At 38.8% G+C, this 16,466-nt stretch overlaps 1 protein-coding gene across 1 annotated transcript; it reads right to left on the bottom strand.

The window, feature by feature from the left end:
• Nucleotides 1-1,047: 1,047 nt before the first annotated feature.
• On the bottom strand, nt 1,048-5,341 carry LOC141798831 (uncharacterized). The gene is made up of 4 exons (XM_074680694.1): nt 4,878-5,341; nt 4,659-4,746; nt 3,280-3,424; nt 1,048-3,142 (listed from the first exon to the last, which is right to left on the bottom strand). Exons 1-4 carry the CDS (start codon nt 5,074-5,076, stop codon nt 2,108-2,110), a joined length of 1,467 nt encoding a protein of 488 aa, XP_074536795.1. The 5' UTR covers nt 5,077-5,341; the 3' UTR covers nt 1,048-2,107.
• Nucleotides 5,342-16,466: the final 11,125 nt, after the last annotated feature.

Raw genomic sequence — 16,466 nt, 5'->3', positions numbered from 1 at the left:
GCGTGCAGACGGAGTCAGACAGCAGACAGTGAACTCTCATCTGGATCTGAGATGTGGCACAGGAGGTTTTCTGAAAGATGGACTGTGGGTATGACTAATGAAATCAAAGTAACCTACTTTTTTCTGTGGGGAAAAAAACTCTAGCTACGAAACAAAATGAATATTCATGTATCAGTGATCTTGTTATCATAATATAAACAATAAAACATCAATTTTATGTCCAGTGACTGTAGTCAAAGCCCCAGTAAGGAGTTTCTAGATGGTTATAATAATGCTTCTTTAAAAGACCATCAACAAGAAGGTCGACAGTAATGAGGAGTAGGTATCAGACCAGTAGATTGACAGCATTTTGAAAAGTAAACAATTTTAACTCTTCTCACGGTTGTTAAAACAAGTCAGTATCATTTTCTTTGGTCAGACAACACTGCCTTTACAGCTGCGAGGCAAGAGCAACAAGATCAAGTATTACTTTGTCCACAGGGGGCGCCAAATCAACGCTAACAGAAATTACCGTAGAAACCTCTTTGTTGAACTAACAAGATACAAATTATTCAAAGATCAGAAATAAGCCATTACAGAACTTTTCCACATTGTCAGGTTTTAAAAATCCACTAGATGTTGTTATCAACTAAAGAAGTGAAAAGCTCATACTTTACAAAGATAATTTCTTCATGTGTAAACGTTACTTTAGATGAAAGGCAATCAGTATCTTGTTGTTAGTTGCTCCAATTTATTAGGTACCTAATGTGCTAAATGTCCACAACATTTATGCTAACATCTGTCCAAAAGACTTTCACTCTAAAAGTTATTCATAATACTCTTAGTGGGCTGTATTAGTCAAGATTTCTTAGCTATCTATCACTCTATGGTAATTTGCCTGCTAACAGTGAGTGAAATGATAGCTACTCCATGAACATCAAATTAGGATGTCAGTTATTTCTTGATCTCTTGTAACAGTTACCAACCCAGAAACAGACTTTTTGCAGACACTTTATTATTTTGTTGAACTGACTTACACAGACAAATGCGAGAAAAAAAAAATTGAGGTAAAAAAGAAGTTGTTATACTGCTACCCATTAACAGTGGTGAAAAGCATGGTTAAGAATACACAAAAAAGCTAAAATCTTAACAATAGTCAACCTTCAGCTTATAAAGTAGTGTTTTGAATTCATACATTCACATAGTCGTGTTAATCTAATAGAATTTCTCTTGTTTCACAGTTTTTAATCGGTTAATGTCAGCTAGAGCAGCAGAGAGGGAATCATCAATGTCCATTTGCAACCTCAGACTTAGGTACACACAATCCATCTGAAGTGATACTCACATGTTAAAAATACAGAGGCTTAAGATATTTTTTACATAGACACAAAATATAGAAAACACATTTCCTTGAGAAAATAACAAGCACAAGTATGGTCCCAAATGGAATACAAAAAAAAATTCTTCAAGGCATCATAAAAAATATTGTTACTACAACACTAATGTAGAGAAGCAGCATTATGAATCAAGGCACTGAGACTGAAAATACTAGGCTGTGCTGAGCCAGACTTCAACAAGACAACAATAACAGAGGTGTAGAACAATACAATACATTCATGGTAACTTTGTTCAAAAGAGCAGCAAAAAGTAAAGGGAACTGAATCCAAAGTCCAATATTGCTGTAGACTGAAGGTCTTTGTGTCAAAACAGTATAACCTTCATTAATAAAGTAGAGCCACTAAATGAAGTTAGCTTTTAAAGGTCCTACCAAAGAAATTCAACAACAATGTTTAATAAAGAAAAGGAGACAACTAATTAAAAGATCGAAAACATTTTTACATTACTACTGATGCCTGACATTAGTTGGTATTAGACAAAGTAATTGTTTCTACATGGCAAAGACTCTTCAAGGCTAACATGTCTCTGTTGAAAAAAATAAGATGAGGTTTTGTTGGCAAAAAAAATGAAATAACAATCACTTCACATTACAGCCACAAGGGAGTGCCAAAATTGTCACAAGCTAAAATTTTCCTAAGAGGAGCTTTAATTGTGATTTTCAAGGGAGGTCTTAGAAAATTCTATTTTCATCAATCTGTGAAAAAGTCTTTAAACTCTTATGGTTGTAAATTCAGAAGACAACATCCAGGTAAGACATCATTTCTTCTTTCTCAGACATAAAGCTTTGCCGCTCTAGAGAAGTTAGTGGCACCTCCCAGTTTTCCTCCTTGATCTTCTTAACATCATTCTGTTTGCTTAAAATATAATCATAATTTCTTGTTACCTCAAAGAATGGTGATGTGAGAAACTTAGGTGAAAATATCTGTAGTGATGAGGGGAGTTCTATACCTTGAGGAAAGTGGGGCTGGACTGGGCCCTTTGAGTAATTGGCTATCTGGTTAGGTGCATAGGAAGATTTTTTTAACACTGGTAACGGGATTTCTGTCAGGACATTAGTGTGTGAGGGCGGAGGAAGGGGATTTCGAGTCTTAGAAAGAGGTCTGGAGAATTTGGATGAAGAAGGTGAGTTCTGTGGAGATGTTGGCAGGAGTGTTACGGTCATGGTACTCAGAGGTTTGTCATCAGGGTTAGGTATCTGGTTTGATTCTTGGCCTTCCAGCAGACTTATTTCTGGCTCCATGATGGAGGAATCTTCCTCTAACTCAACTAAAGTTTCAGTTTGTGGCAGATATAAAACATGATTATGACGCTGACAGAAGAGCACTCCACATATATTGCACTTCCTGCCGTCTTTGACATGCAGCAGTTTGTGACGCTTAAGGTGATGACTCGAAGCAAAAGATCGGTCACAAATATTGCACGGAAAAGATGGCTCTTGGACTTGTTGAAGCTTCTTAAAATCAGCTTGACTTATCAAGGGCTGTTCGCAACTTTCTTGGTCCTGGATTTTTCTATGATGTTCCTGTTCATGATTTAAAAACTCTGACAGAGTGGGGAAGTTCTCAATACACACCTGACAACAATAACCCTGTGCTGGTGTGAAAACAGGTTTAAGAGGCACAACGGCAAACTTTTTGTCAAGTTTGAGGATGCTTGCTGGGCCTCCAAACGATGGTAAGGCCTTGTTTGGACTGAGTGGTGTTTGAGGTGTGATTGTATTGGTTTTGGTCTCAGCTTCAGCATCTTCAGTCAATGTTTCTTCCTCCTGGAAATCAAAAAGGGAGGTTACTTTGTTTAGGTTAAAATGTATGCCTTCCAGACAACATCATAAAAGATTAAAACAAATTACTTATAAGTATCCAGAGGCATGAAACAGAGGCATAAATTCAAAATAGTTATTACCATTGGCTCTGGTGATAGTGTCTCTGTTTCTTCAGTCAATTCAGCAGACTGGAGGTCCGCAGGAGAACCAGCTCTTGGTTGAGTTGTTGTATCTTCCATTTTATCTTTGGCTCCATGGCGCCTCCTTTTTCTACGACCCATATACCTTTGAAAAATGTTTTAACAAACCTATGTGTGAATGTCTCACCTCTATCTCACTGCCAATTCAGAGACCTGGAACTGGACTGTCTCTTAAGTGAGACACAGTGATATGGCTGTAGTGCGACATAATAGCTTGAGTTTAATGACCTAATGTTTATATAATCCATATATCCATATGCTCTATGAGAAATTGATAAAGGAGATGATTTTACTAATAACCAGATTGGTTCCTAGGACACTTTTGGAGCAATTGTAAAGCAGACATTGTTCATACGGACTATGCACTAATATTAAACTGAAATGACTGTGTTAAGACTCTCAGAAGGCATTTTTCCTCAATTAATTGTTTAGTTATGGAATACTCTTCTTGCTGTCAGCTGAACAGCAAGGAGTATGGCTTGGTTAATAACAGATCATAAAATAATGTTTAATCTAGTACTAACTTTCATTATTTTAGGACTTAAAAACCTGGTCATATTTGTTGCTGTTGTTCTAGCTAGTGTAAGGTTAGCTCCTGATCTTACCTCTCATGTGTTACCATGGGTGAAAAATGTGAGGCATAGTTACAACAGGTAGGGTGGTACCCTCTACCAAAAACATACATTATCTTTCTTGGATTTTTGGCATTGGAAAAACTTGCATTCTAATTTAAAAATGTCTCTGACTAACTAGATGGCTGATTTCTGTGATGTAATAAGTAAAGAAGTATATCAATCTCTGGATTCTAAATTGTTTTTTTCTGTTTTAAAGTCTTTGTTCGAACTGAAACATTTGTAAAATGAGAAAAAAAGAACTATGTAAATAAACAAATGTGTCTGAAAAGGTGACTTAAGGTCTTTTCTGTCATGCTGCAAGTCCTGTGTTACAGGACTGTGATGGGGTCAAATGGAACTAACAATGCAGTTTAATTTTACATGTATTAATAAAAATGCATATCAAACATGTTATGTTTAATAATAGTCAATTTCATAAAACATTACACTAACAAAAAAAACTTTGATACCATTTTTTCTTTTCGTTTTTTTCCACCTTTTTCACCGAAGACACGGAAGTGTTCAGAAGGCGTACTTTTAATTCAAGATAAAACATGCTGAGATGGGGAACTATACGGTCCGATTTAGGCTATATAATTGAGATTTAAATAAATAAAAATAAAAAGAATACAAGATATTAGTGAAAACGAACGTCCCTGGTGGAAAGACACAAAAATCTAACTACGATAAAAACACACATCTTACCATTTTGTTTTTCTCTTAGGGTTTTGCTTGGTGGAGTTAAAAACAGAGGGCACAAAGTCTGGATTGTTGTGATCCCTGGACGGTTCTCCTATGAGACATTCAAAGGGGGGACGTATAGTAAGAACAAATCTTCCGAACTCAAACATTCATTCATTTTCCGAACCGCTTGTCCTCAGCTTGTTAACGTGTTTGGTGCAGCATGTAGCAGGTTTGTCTTACCTGATATAAAATGAGCGCTGCAAATTCGAACATCCCCCCTGAGATTCTCGGTCCTTCCGTTAACTTGTTGGATTGCCTGTAGCCATAACTTTCTCTTGTGAGCATTCAACGACTGACGTGCAGACGGTATTCTGTAAAATTTAAGTTTGCTATTAGTTTCTTTCTGGCTCGAACAGCCAGACACACAACAATCCGACATTTTACTTTATAAGAGTTTGGTTTCGGTGAAGGAAGTTAGCCAGTAGCAACTACACGCGACTTCCGTTGCATGGGCGCGCGCGCATCTAGGTTCTTTAAAACGGGTGAACTATCAACTGTCAAAACAGCTCCGGATAGCTTAGCCACAGAATAAAACGTCCAGAGGACAGAATCAAGATTTTCAGAGGACGTTGTCCCACGAACAAAACAGAGCTGAAGTCAGTTTGTTGTCCTTGTGTTTTCAAGACTGCAGCCTAACAGCCATGCTAACGGTACACTGATGCCCCCTGCTGGTCAGTGTTCCAATATATTCTGTTACCCTCTACATTCAGTGACCAGGATAACTCCAAATGTGTCATCGTTTAAAGAAAAGGAAGTAAGTCGTCCTTTCAGTTTGTTTGAACCATTCATTTTAAACATTTGTTTCTTTTAGTTTAAAAGTGGCTAAATGTTATCAACTTTTGTCATCAGCTTTCATCTGTGTGACTCACCATAAACACAACAGTGATCCAGCTTTGAAAACGATCAAAGCAGAGGGTGTCAGAAACATGGATGGCATTAAAAAGCGTGCATTGTAAATTTGTTCATATTCAGGGGGATAAGGGGTATAGATATAGATATCCATCACCTTATAACCCACTCTTTACATTAAATGATTTTAAGTTTGGCAGTTATGAGGAAAAAAAAGACACTGCTCCTCCAATCTGGAGACTTATGCTGTTCCACAGAACATCAAAACACTTTGACTGGAATTTTGATAGTCTTGAAGGTAGAGTTTGCCTGAGTGAGTGTGTATGGGAGTGTTCTTAAATTAGCACTTAATCATTGTGTGCTATATTTTACTGCGCTCAAAAAGTGTTTAGTCCTTGGTCTTCTCAACAAAGGTACACTAACATAAATTCCAATTACCCGCCTCACGTACCTGCTGCTTCTTCAAGGAAATAGTCAAGGGCATTTTAAAACAAAAAACATTTCAGTATTTTTTTTCTGCACAGCCACACCTGAAACACATTTCTAATACTACCACAGTAATGGCTTCTTTCCTGTGGCTAATAACAAACCACACAGCGGTGGTGGTAATGAGGCTATGTTAATACTTCCTCTACTGCCATGGGTCTAATTACGTCATCCATTATGTGGTCTTGTTACTTTGTAATGGTGTGCTATTTTAGAAAGGACTTTCTGGGGGAAAAGAGGACTTAATGGTTAAATAATGGTTAAAAATGAAAGAATTATATATTAAAAAGAAACTTATACTATACCCCATGCAATTGAAATTTCAAGTCAGCCAATTTAGACAACTATAGTAGAAGTGGTCGTAATAGCTTTTATTGTCCTATAGGTGATGCCTCTTCTTTGGCTTTGACATAGTTAGGATAGAGGACCCCAGAATGCAGAGTGTATTTATCTGTCTTCCTGTGTGTTTGTGCAGCTCATCTCCATCATCTTTTGTTTCTACTGAGGTCAGACATCTTCAAAAAATAGCCTGGTTTTATTTCTCAAAGGCGCTTTAATTCCCCAAGGCATCCTGTGAAAGGTACGTACATTTAAATCCAATAGTTAATTTGTTGGTGATGTTTCTGATGCAGTTTTGTGTTTGAAATAGTTTTGTTCAATCTGAAAATAATAGAAAAATACTGAATCCCACAAGTGGTATTTTTGAAGTCTGTGTCAATGCTCAGCCAACAGATGTCACTGTTGTTTAAAATGAAGGACCTAATTTCCCTCAAGGCAAATGTTTCAAATAGTACAACATAACATAAAAAATATTAATCTATAATACTATTTTCAAACGCTACATAAAAAAACAAGGACAACAACATGGTCACAATGTATATTTGCTACTCAGAAACTGATCAGTATCTCTGGCTTGTTTTACCTCCTTATAAAGTACTAAAAACCCAAATCTGTCGCTGTGATAAACAGTAACCCAGGTGAGCCAAAGAACAGCACTGCTGTGAACAAATGCCACTTCCACTTCCCATGGAGGACATTCGTTTTCTGTTGTAAAAATCAATCTATAAAGCTGAGCCTGAGAGTTTAAATCAATATTATTTCATTTCCACCCACACGTCCACAGAGAGACGGATCGGAGTCCTTCAGTGTTTGGTCACCGCCGGCAGACTCTCAGTGTTTGGTTCCATATTACAAAGACGTGACTGCAAACATAAGCTGACACCTGTAATGATTATCTCAGCTTTACAGGATTTTCTCCTGTTGCTCCAGTGACTTCTTCTCTGGGATACAGTTTAATGTTTCATCAAGTGTTTTTTTTCTCTCTCTCTGTCGAGCTTCTGACCTGAAAAGATATAAATTGGCATTGCTACAGTGTCACTCTCCTCCCTCCTTTCTCTCCTCTCCCTCAAGGTGACTCCTCCATCTGCACCCTCCCTGGTCTTGCCAATGCTTCCCTCTGCAGTCACCATGCAAGGTACAGTAACTGGGCTCTTGGTTCGGCTGAAGAGCTTTCACATGTGTTTGATTAGTTTCCAGGGAGCTGTACACATCAGTCAACGCTGTGCTGTACTTCTTTGTTCCTTATGCATGTGAACAAGAGTGAGAGCTCCATCAAAGTCGGTTAAATCTGGTGCAAGAAACATTTAATGGGAACATCTGATTGTTTACCTGTTTGTGCAGCCTTCAAAACACACAAGACTGCTCTCCCATCCCATTCATAATTCCATCTCTTCGGAGCGAGGCGTGTCTCATTTCAGTGCACAGAAACCCTTATTTTAATTACCCTCTTCTTCACCTCTTCTCACACCGTTCAAAGTAGAGAGAGGGTGAGGAGGGGGAGGAGAAAAAAGAGGAGAGAATGTAAAATAAATTGGAGGAACATAGGATGGAGTGGGTTGTGAATGAACAAGTGGCTTGTTGAATGAAGAGAGAAGCAGGATGAAATACTGTCTTGCTTAGCTGACAAGTCTTTCTGTCTCTATAACACCCTGTCCTTTTGTCTCTTATTTTTTACTTTCTTTGAACTTTTAGTAGCTTCAATCAAAATAAGAGAATTTATGTTAGTTTAAAGCCTTTCTGAAATGTTTATAATTAAAGGTGGAACCACTTTTCAAAATCATCCTCATCAGTTTGTAAAATTGTTTTTTAAATCTAGTTTGTGCCATGATTGACACTTCTCAGCGGTGTCTAGGCATGTTGCTACCTGCTGGGGATGTTGTCGACTTTACTCCGATACTGACAACCTCCCTGTTTACCCAACAGCTTAGCGACCCACTTCCACAGGGGAGTGTTGTGGCTGTCGCTGCCGCCATCACTCAGTTGTCTGGCGAAGGGTTAAGCCACTACATCGCAATTACACATTCATTTCACCCTCACAGAAACCCAGCCAGCCAGTCAGTGAGCCTCCCCTCCCCCTCTCCATCTCCTTACTGCTTTCCTCCATATTTCTGCCACGCCTGTCCTCACCCTGCATCTCCATCTCTACTTCACATGACTCAAATTCACCCCTCTCTTACACTTTCACCCCCCACACATACACACAAACAAAAACACACACACAGCTCCCTCTCCTATTTAAACCCCCCTTTCACACTTTTTGTCAGGTTCAGAAACACACAAAGGAGCAAGGCTGAGCCGGAGCGTGAGTGTGTGGAGGTTGAGGCCAAAGGGGGTGAAGATGAGAGGCGAGGTAAAGGGAGAAAAACAGCATGAAATAGTGTGAAATGTGAGGGGAAGATGGAGTAAGAGTGGAGTGGAGGGTTTTCAGGTTGGAGCACATGGGGGGTGAGTGAGGAGAGAGGAGAGACTAGCTAATGATATATTGATTTGGCTGAGCCTGGGGGCAAATAAGTAGGAGTGTGTGGGAGGAGGAGAGCCACAGCTAGCAGATGTCTGGAAACACCTGGGTGGGATAAGTTTTGTTTATTGTACGCTCATGCTGAGGGGGGAGAGACAAACAACTTGCAAACATCTGCAAGCATCCACACACTGGTTTGTGCGTTTCTACACAAAAACACTGTTTATATTTTGATGTTTTCATTGCTGAGTTTGCATAACAAGAAAAAAGCAGTCCAAACAGATTTTTAATTTGGTTTTATGACAGAAAAGGGAGGTAGGCTCAGCTGTTTGCAAGAAATCTTCAAAGACGGGATAGTAGCAAAGCTTCTGGCCATAAACTCAGGCATTAAGACAGCGGACGGTCATTTGGGATCACATTAGGAGAGATCACTGAAGGCGAAGACGGAGGAATGGAGTGGATTTAATGGGATTTTGCACATTCTCTCCTCATAATGCATTGAGGTGTGCACATGCGTCTATTTCCATGTCTCCCTGTGGGCAAGTCTATGTGAAAGGTGTTAGGATCAATCATGAAATACATTGCGAGGAGAAGGATATGGTCTTTATTGATCGGAAGACTCAGTGATGGAAACTGCCGAGAGTCTCACAGCTGGAGTTGTCACACAGCCTGCAGGGTCACAATTTTGAAATCTGATCTATCAATTTAACTCTCTCTGCATTCTGCTGTCTACTCCTGCACTAGTCAACGCTGCTTCATGGTGTTCAGATTTATTTATGCGTACACAGTGTATTAGCATCCTGTAAGAGCTGCAGACTTCTTATTGTCTCTGTATTAGCTCTCAAATTAAGACCACTCTAAGCCCTCCTTTTCCTCCTCCACTCTAGCATCAACACCCACTTCACTTCTTCCATACTTGTCTCTGTTAAATCCCCATTGTTTTTCCAACCCTTACGTGACTCCCCTTTGTTTCTAAAATGTCTCTTATTCTCCCCCGTCTCCTTCTCTCCCTCCTTTTAACCCTGATGTCCATTTATGTCCCTCTGCTCCTCTTTCTGCCCCATTCCTGCTCCACGTTAAATCTGTTGTGACACGATAGCAGAGCCGGATGAGAATTGGGAATAGACTGTATAGAGTTGTGATGAGTGAAGAATTGAGAACAGTGATGGGATGACATTAGGGAATAGCACTCCTCCCCTCACTGCCCCCGTCTCTCCAACAACCATGAAAAGCCATTAATTTGTCTAAGAGGACTTACACGCCCCCGTTGCCAGTCAAGCACTTATGACAGACACTTAATTCAATTCCTTACGCTGCTCAACAACTCTCAAGTGAGTCTACCAGTCTCCATCTGACTTCTCTTACCTCTCATGAAAAAAAAATCCTTTTTGTCACAACTCTTTTGATTCTGGATATCTCTTTAAAACATTGTGTAATAGGTTTTTGTCTAAAAAAATGGTAAAAGAACCCATACTCACCAACACAAGAGCTGACTGAAAAATGACACAGGATCTAACATTTTGTAGACTTATAAGAAAATAAAAAAGCTGGATAAAACAAGAAAAGTTTGTCAAAATGAAAGAAGAAAAGGATCTTGTTGTGTCCATGAAGTTCTTGCCAGGAGGCACAAAATTAAAAGATCGCAACAAAATGACTCAGGCACAAAACAGTCATCACACCCACAGGAAGTCTGATCAAAAACAATCACAGCTATTTGTTATGAATATCTTTTCGTGGAGGGTTTTTGACTCGAGTGTTTTGTTATGGTTATGATATATACTGCTGTGCAGCTCTTAAATAAAATCAAGAAGTTAAAGGGCTGTTCATTGATGGAGTCATGTTTTGTCAGATATGGTAGATATTTTGCAAACATTAGGAAGCTTTAACTAGTCAAATTTGCACCACATTTTCACTCATGAATAGAATTATAAAAAAATTAAAGTAAAATGCATTTATCTGGTTCAATCAATGATTATTCGTCGTTACTTTTGCTTGTTTGCCCCAGGAATAGTAGTCATATCAAAGAATTGCTAATGTTTTTGTTATTGCAGGACTGACATACCATGTCAGACATATGATGTGTCAAAGCTAACTTAATGGTGCTCTAGCTTCAGTTAATGGCTTCTTCTGTAATACTTTGATAATCTACCACCTGGATGCAAACAAGCACAGATGACTCTTGTGGGGCAGCATAATTTGTCAGTACTTTCCTAAAAAAATAGATAAAGTTTTATGTAAGTTGAGTCTAGTTGAAAAGGCATATAACAGCCAACTGGAGCAAAATGCAACCAGTTCAGACATGTGGATGTTAGCCTTCAAGGAAGACAGAAGAGTGGTATTGGTAGCTCTGCTTGTGTTATTCACACTGACACCAGACTCTGTGATCCTGTGTTGAGCTGTGTGAGATAAACTGCGCTGCTTTGTTTAAACTATTTCCTGAGTGTTTTCTTACTTTGAGAGTGGTTGGTGGGGATGAGTCATGAATTTTGAAATTTCAAATGAATGATGTGTCTACAATCCTATTTTTAAAATGTGTTTTTACATTTGTTTTTCCAGCCAACTGGTTGTTATGTGATATAATCACCAGAAAGAGGTCTAGGAGCATCTTATTTGTCATCTGTTTCCTTTTTGCGGCAAATGACAAAAAACTTCTATAGAAGCATAATAACGGCTTATACAACATGAGAGGACATCTGTGCCAGTCGCTGGAGAGAGACCCAGAGACTTCAGTGGCAACAAATAGTTCTGGGAACTAAGTACAAACACGAAATAAAAATATTGATAAATGAATAAATACATAAATTAATCAGTGAATAAACAAATAGATAAACAAACAAATGAATGTAATAGAATAAAAATACACAAAAATTAGGCAATGCGCAAAATTTGTAGGTAGAATTAGATATTTAGATATCCATTTGTATTGGTATGTATATTTAGCATTTAGCATGAGCTGCTAGGACAGTCACCTTATCCAGTGTAGATAACCATAGTTTAATCTGCTGTCTTAAGAGGAGATACATGCTTTGTGTCACAGTAGGATTTGAATAACATGGTATCATCAGCGCAAAGACCATTGTAATGCTGACGTACCCAATGCTGAATTAAAACAAATATTTAATTTACATCACAAAAAAAGTAGGATGGCACATATTGACCCCTGTGGTACTCCTTCATAAACAATCTAATGTTCGTTTGTAACCAGTGTACACAACAGTCACATTAGTTCATTGTAGCTAGAATAAAATTTATATAAAAACGTTTTTTATTGCAATAATGCACAATAGTTTTCTGTCGCACAAATTGTGCATGCCTGAAGTACATTTACCTTTCAGCTAATTTAGACAAAACCAATGAAAAGACAAACAAAGAAGAAATTTATTTATAGTCTTTGCAACCAAATGAACACTAAATACGACAATAAATGAAAATAACATTAAGACTAACTATTTTTATAGAAATGCATCTTGGCCACAGTGTTTATTCCTTTTATGTACGTCCCTGTGGATTTGCCTTGAATCTTTTGTCCTCAGCCACTTAATTAACAAGTCCATCCTCTGCAGACCAGAGTTTCTTCAAATACTACATCACTCCTGTGTAGACCCTCCTCTCCTCTCTTCTCAGTCCACACACTTGCTTTCTCTTCTTCCCATTCTTTCACGTATCAGTCACTCCACAGTCTATCTAACTTCTCATCTCATGCCTTCTCTTCCCCGCTTTGAGGGAGCCGGCCTTCATCACTTCCTCTGTGAAATAGCTTTCACGCTGTGACTTATCCAGAATGTGAATGAATCTGCTGTGAGGGGTCTTTTTTTTTTTTTAAACACCCATCAGTCAGGGCCCTTCCTATGATATGACAGTCATGCTTCATGCATGCACACACATCCATATATGTGTATGCAAAACATAAACAGAAGATAAGGTTCCTGCAGCAGCCGTTATGTACGGCCAGTCCTCTCCACAGGGCGGTAAATAAATAATGAGAACACTGTTAAAATTCTGCCAGTAGTCCTCTGCTTTACTGCTATCAGCCCTGAGCCTCTCTGCCCTCTGCCTGTCTCTGAAGAAATGAAAGGCCATGAAGGAAAGAAAGAGCTCTTTTCCCTCCCTTTTGACATGTTTTACTTTAATCTCTCTCTTTTTCACCTCCTCTGCAGCTCCATAACATCTTCTTTTCCCTTTTTATTCCCCTTAAAAACTTCTCTTGTTGAGTGCTCTGTCAAAAGCAGCTCCTGCTTCAGTATTTTTTTTCACCTACTCATGTATGCATAATATTTTCTATTAACATTTTTAGAGGACAGAAACTCACAAGTCTTTCCTTTTGTGCATTTTGGTGATGCACGACTCGCAGAAGGTGGCAAATTTCTTGTGGAATATTACAGGAACACCAAGATGTGAATTTGTCTCAGCTTTTGCTCTGTGTTTGAGGTTATTACTTGTAGAAATGTCAGATCTGTGGGCTGTGCACTGGTGTCAGACCAAAGGTGGAGTTCAGTGGAGAGAAGAAAGGTGACACACTTAAGGGCTGCCCGCCCTTTGTTCTGGTAGGAGTGAAAGAAGTGCAGGACTCAGAAGTGGATAATAAAAGATGACAGGCGCTGGTATTTAAACTGGAAACAGATCATGACATGAGACGTACAAAGCAGATCTGTCTGCTTAGATGTATGATCTCTACTTCCCTTTGTGTCTTTGTAGAGCAGGCAGTTTATATTTCAGAGTTTCTCCACATAACACACTGACCTTTATGTGCGAGATGATGATCCAAAGCGGACAGATTGGGGCTGAGTGACGCAAGAGAGCAACAAGCTAAAGTCTGTGTGTGTGTGTGTGTGTGTGTGTGTGTGTGTGTGTGTGTGTGTGTGTGTGTGTGTGTGTGTGTGTGTGTGTGTGTGTTTGAGAAACTGTTGACTGTGTGTGATGTTCAGTATTGGAGCTTCCTCAGAGAGAGGAGCTAAAATATGTGATAAGCCTGTTGAACCAGACACAGCCACCATGAAATCCTGTTTCAGAGCGGCTTACAGCAAATAATGCACAATGGGAGGTAAAGACTGTGTTTGTGGAAGAGAGGGTGAGTGTGAGGGAGAGCAACAGATAAACACACTAACACGTGGCACAGAAAAAAAAAAATCACTGAAGGTATTAAGTGAGTTTTTGATTCCGTTCATTCATCCATATATTTATTTCAGTGCAAAAAACTGAAATATTATCAAGAGTTTTTGTCTCATTTCCAATAGAAAATGTCTTTTTGGATTAAAGGGCTGTTTACACGACTAAGGTTTTAGTGTGAAACGCAAAAGTATTGTTGCGTTTTGGCCAAGGGAACAAGGGAAAAGTTACTTGTATTAAGACATTATTCTAGGTTAAAGCAAATTTTCTAGCATTTTTTTCTTATTCCACTGGCAGTTATTTTGGTTACTTGTTGCAAGCAACCCAGACCTCATTTTTGTTTCTGAATAACTTAAAACAAGTCATTTTCCTGGACTGATAAGTTGAATGCGGCTAACAGTAAATGTAATTAGAGAATTTTGACTCAAAATGATACAAAAACACTTGATAAGGTTTCAGTGTTTTGCAGTGTTTAAATAAATTACAGAAGCTGTTATTTGAAGCCGAGGAAGCTTCTAGGAGAGATGTTCAACTTTTGGGGGCGTTTAGTGTAGTTAGCAGTGAAGGAGCTCATTCTGCAGCAGTTGTTCTGTTGGGATTGGGCTTGGAAACCTGAGGGAAGCCAATCAAAGTCACAGTACGGACCAGGTTTGGAGAGGTGCCAATTTATTTCTAGAGAGCCCTTGAGCAAGGCACAGAACCCCCAGCTGCTGGGGGCGCTCATCCATGTGCTGACATCTCCCCGTAAAGCATAGGATCCCCTTATGTGAAAGTTTGTGTTATGTTCAACAGGGTGTACTGAGAGTGAATTTCCCCACTGACCTGCACCTGTGGCAGCTCCCTCACTCTGCGCTCTCAGTCACTGCATGTTCATAAAGTCTTTGTGCATGCGTGTGAAGCACAACCTAAAATCCAGATTGAAAAACCTGAATTTCCTCCAGATTGTATCTTTAGAGCTTGTATACTTTTATTTTAAGAGGATAGAAAAGTGGACAGGGCCAGAAACCAGAAGCGAAGGAATTGGAGATAGACCGATATGAATTTTTTGGAGCAAATACCGATACTTATTATTAGTAGGGAAGGAGGCCGATAACCGGTATTTGAAGCTGATATTCATTTGCAGTCAAAGTGAAAAAATTGGTGTAAAAAATTTGAACAATACAAACTCCAACACTAAACTGTAATCAAATGCCTTCAGGCATATGTTTATTAAACAGCTCCCACGCTTAGCAGAATATTTTAAAAAGTTAAATAAAAACTTAAAATGATAAATAGCTTTAGTTTTTGACAGTTAATAAAGTTTCCAAAAATATCAATGTAACTGCAATAAAACTGGACAGAATTGAGCTTGTGCTGCCTTTTACTAGCATGCAATGCAGTTGAATTAGTTTTCTGTTTGGTCTTACATGACTGATTTTAAATGACCATCTAGGGCTTCCATAGTTGAGACAGGGAGAAATTTTGTGCAGAGTAGCATCAGAGTCAAAACAACACAGTTTTGTGGGTTTCAGAATGGGTTTCATATCGGCTGTCGGATTTTTAAAAAAGCAGATGCCGATATGCCCCAAAATGCAAAATATTGGCCCGATTATCAGCCTGGCTGATAATCGGGGCCATGTGAAAATGGCTCTAGGCTAGAAGTAAGCCAGGCTGCCTTTGATATTTTCTAGCACTTGACCACTAGGCCAGACCTGCAATGTTTAAATGTCTTACAATCATTCTAAAGTCAGTCTTTTCATATTTTTCTCTATTCCATGTTCTTAGTATCTTTAGAAAGTGAGCCTTTTAACTCCACAGTTAGTTCCTTAAACTCACCTGCCTCTACTCTGCTATTGTTAAAGCCGACACTTTATATAGATTCATTTTCTCCCTTTTGTATTGTTTTACATCTCATGATCATCCTCATTTGTCAGTTCTGACTTGGTATCTGCATAGTTAGAGCTTTTTGAGTTTTTCACACTGCCAGCATCATTCAGGGGGTGGGACTCAATCGAAGGTGACGATCTGTATGAGATGATTGTGTGATGTTAATTCAGTATGGCACGTTTGAAGCCCAACTTTATACATGCCACACTGACCTTGAAAGTCCAGATAAAGATCTTCATTAAGATCTTCCTGTTGTTATTTTTAGCTTTTCATATGTTAAAATTAGGGATGTCCTGATCCGATACACTGATCAATATTGGTGCCCGATGTTGCTATTTTTGAAGGATCAGAAAGCATTGCACTTTGTTATGTGATCAGGACTGATCCAGTTTTCACATCTTTTTGGGACTGTCACACTTTGCTGCTGCTGTAAAATCAAACCACGTTGCAAACACGTCTACTGCGTGGGACTACTTCACTTTGGAAAGCAATGATAGTAAAACAGCATCTTGCAACATTTGTAAAGTGAGTGTTCCTTGAGGAGGTACCAACAGGGCTCACTTTAATACCACAAATATGATTTGTCATTTACAGCAGAATCAACCAACAGAATACAGGACTTATCAGAGAAAAGTATCAGATAAGTATTGGCAAAACATATCATG

Source organism: Halichoeres trimaculatus, unplaced genomic scaffold, assembly GCF_033239565.1.
Source record: "Halichoeres trimaculatus isolate MK-OKI-2021-1 unplaced genomic scaffold, fHalTri1.1 fHalTri1_scaffold_11, whole genome shotgun sequence".
NCBI classification, from domain to species: Eukaryota; Metazoa; Chordata; class Actinopteri; order Labriformes; family Labridae; genus Halichoeres; species Halichoeres trimaculatus.
Note: the sequence above shows the minus strand (reverse complement) of the source record. Positions and strands in the feature narration are given on the sequence as shown.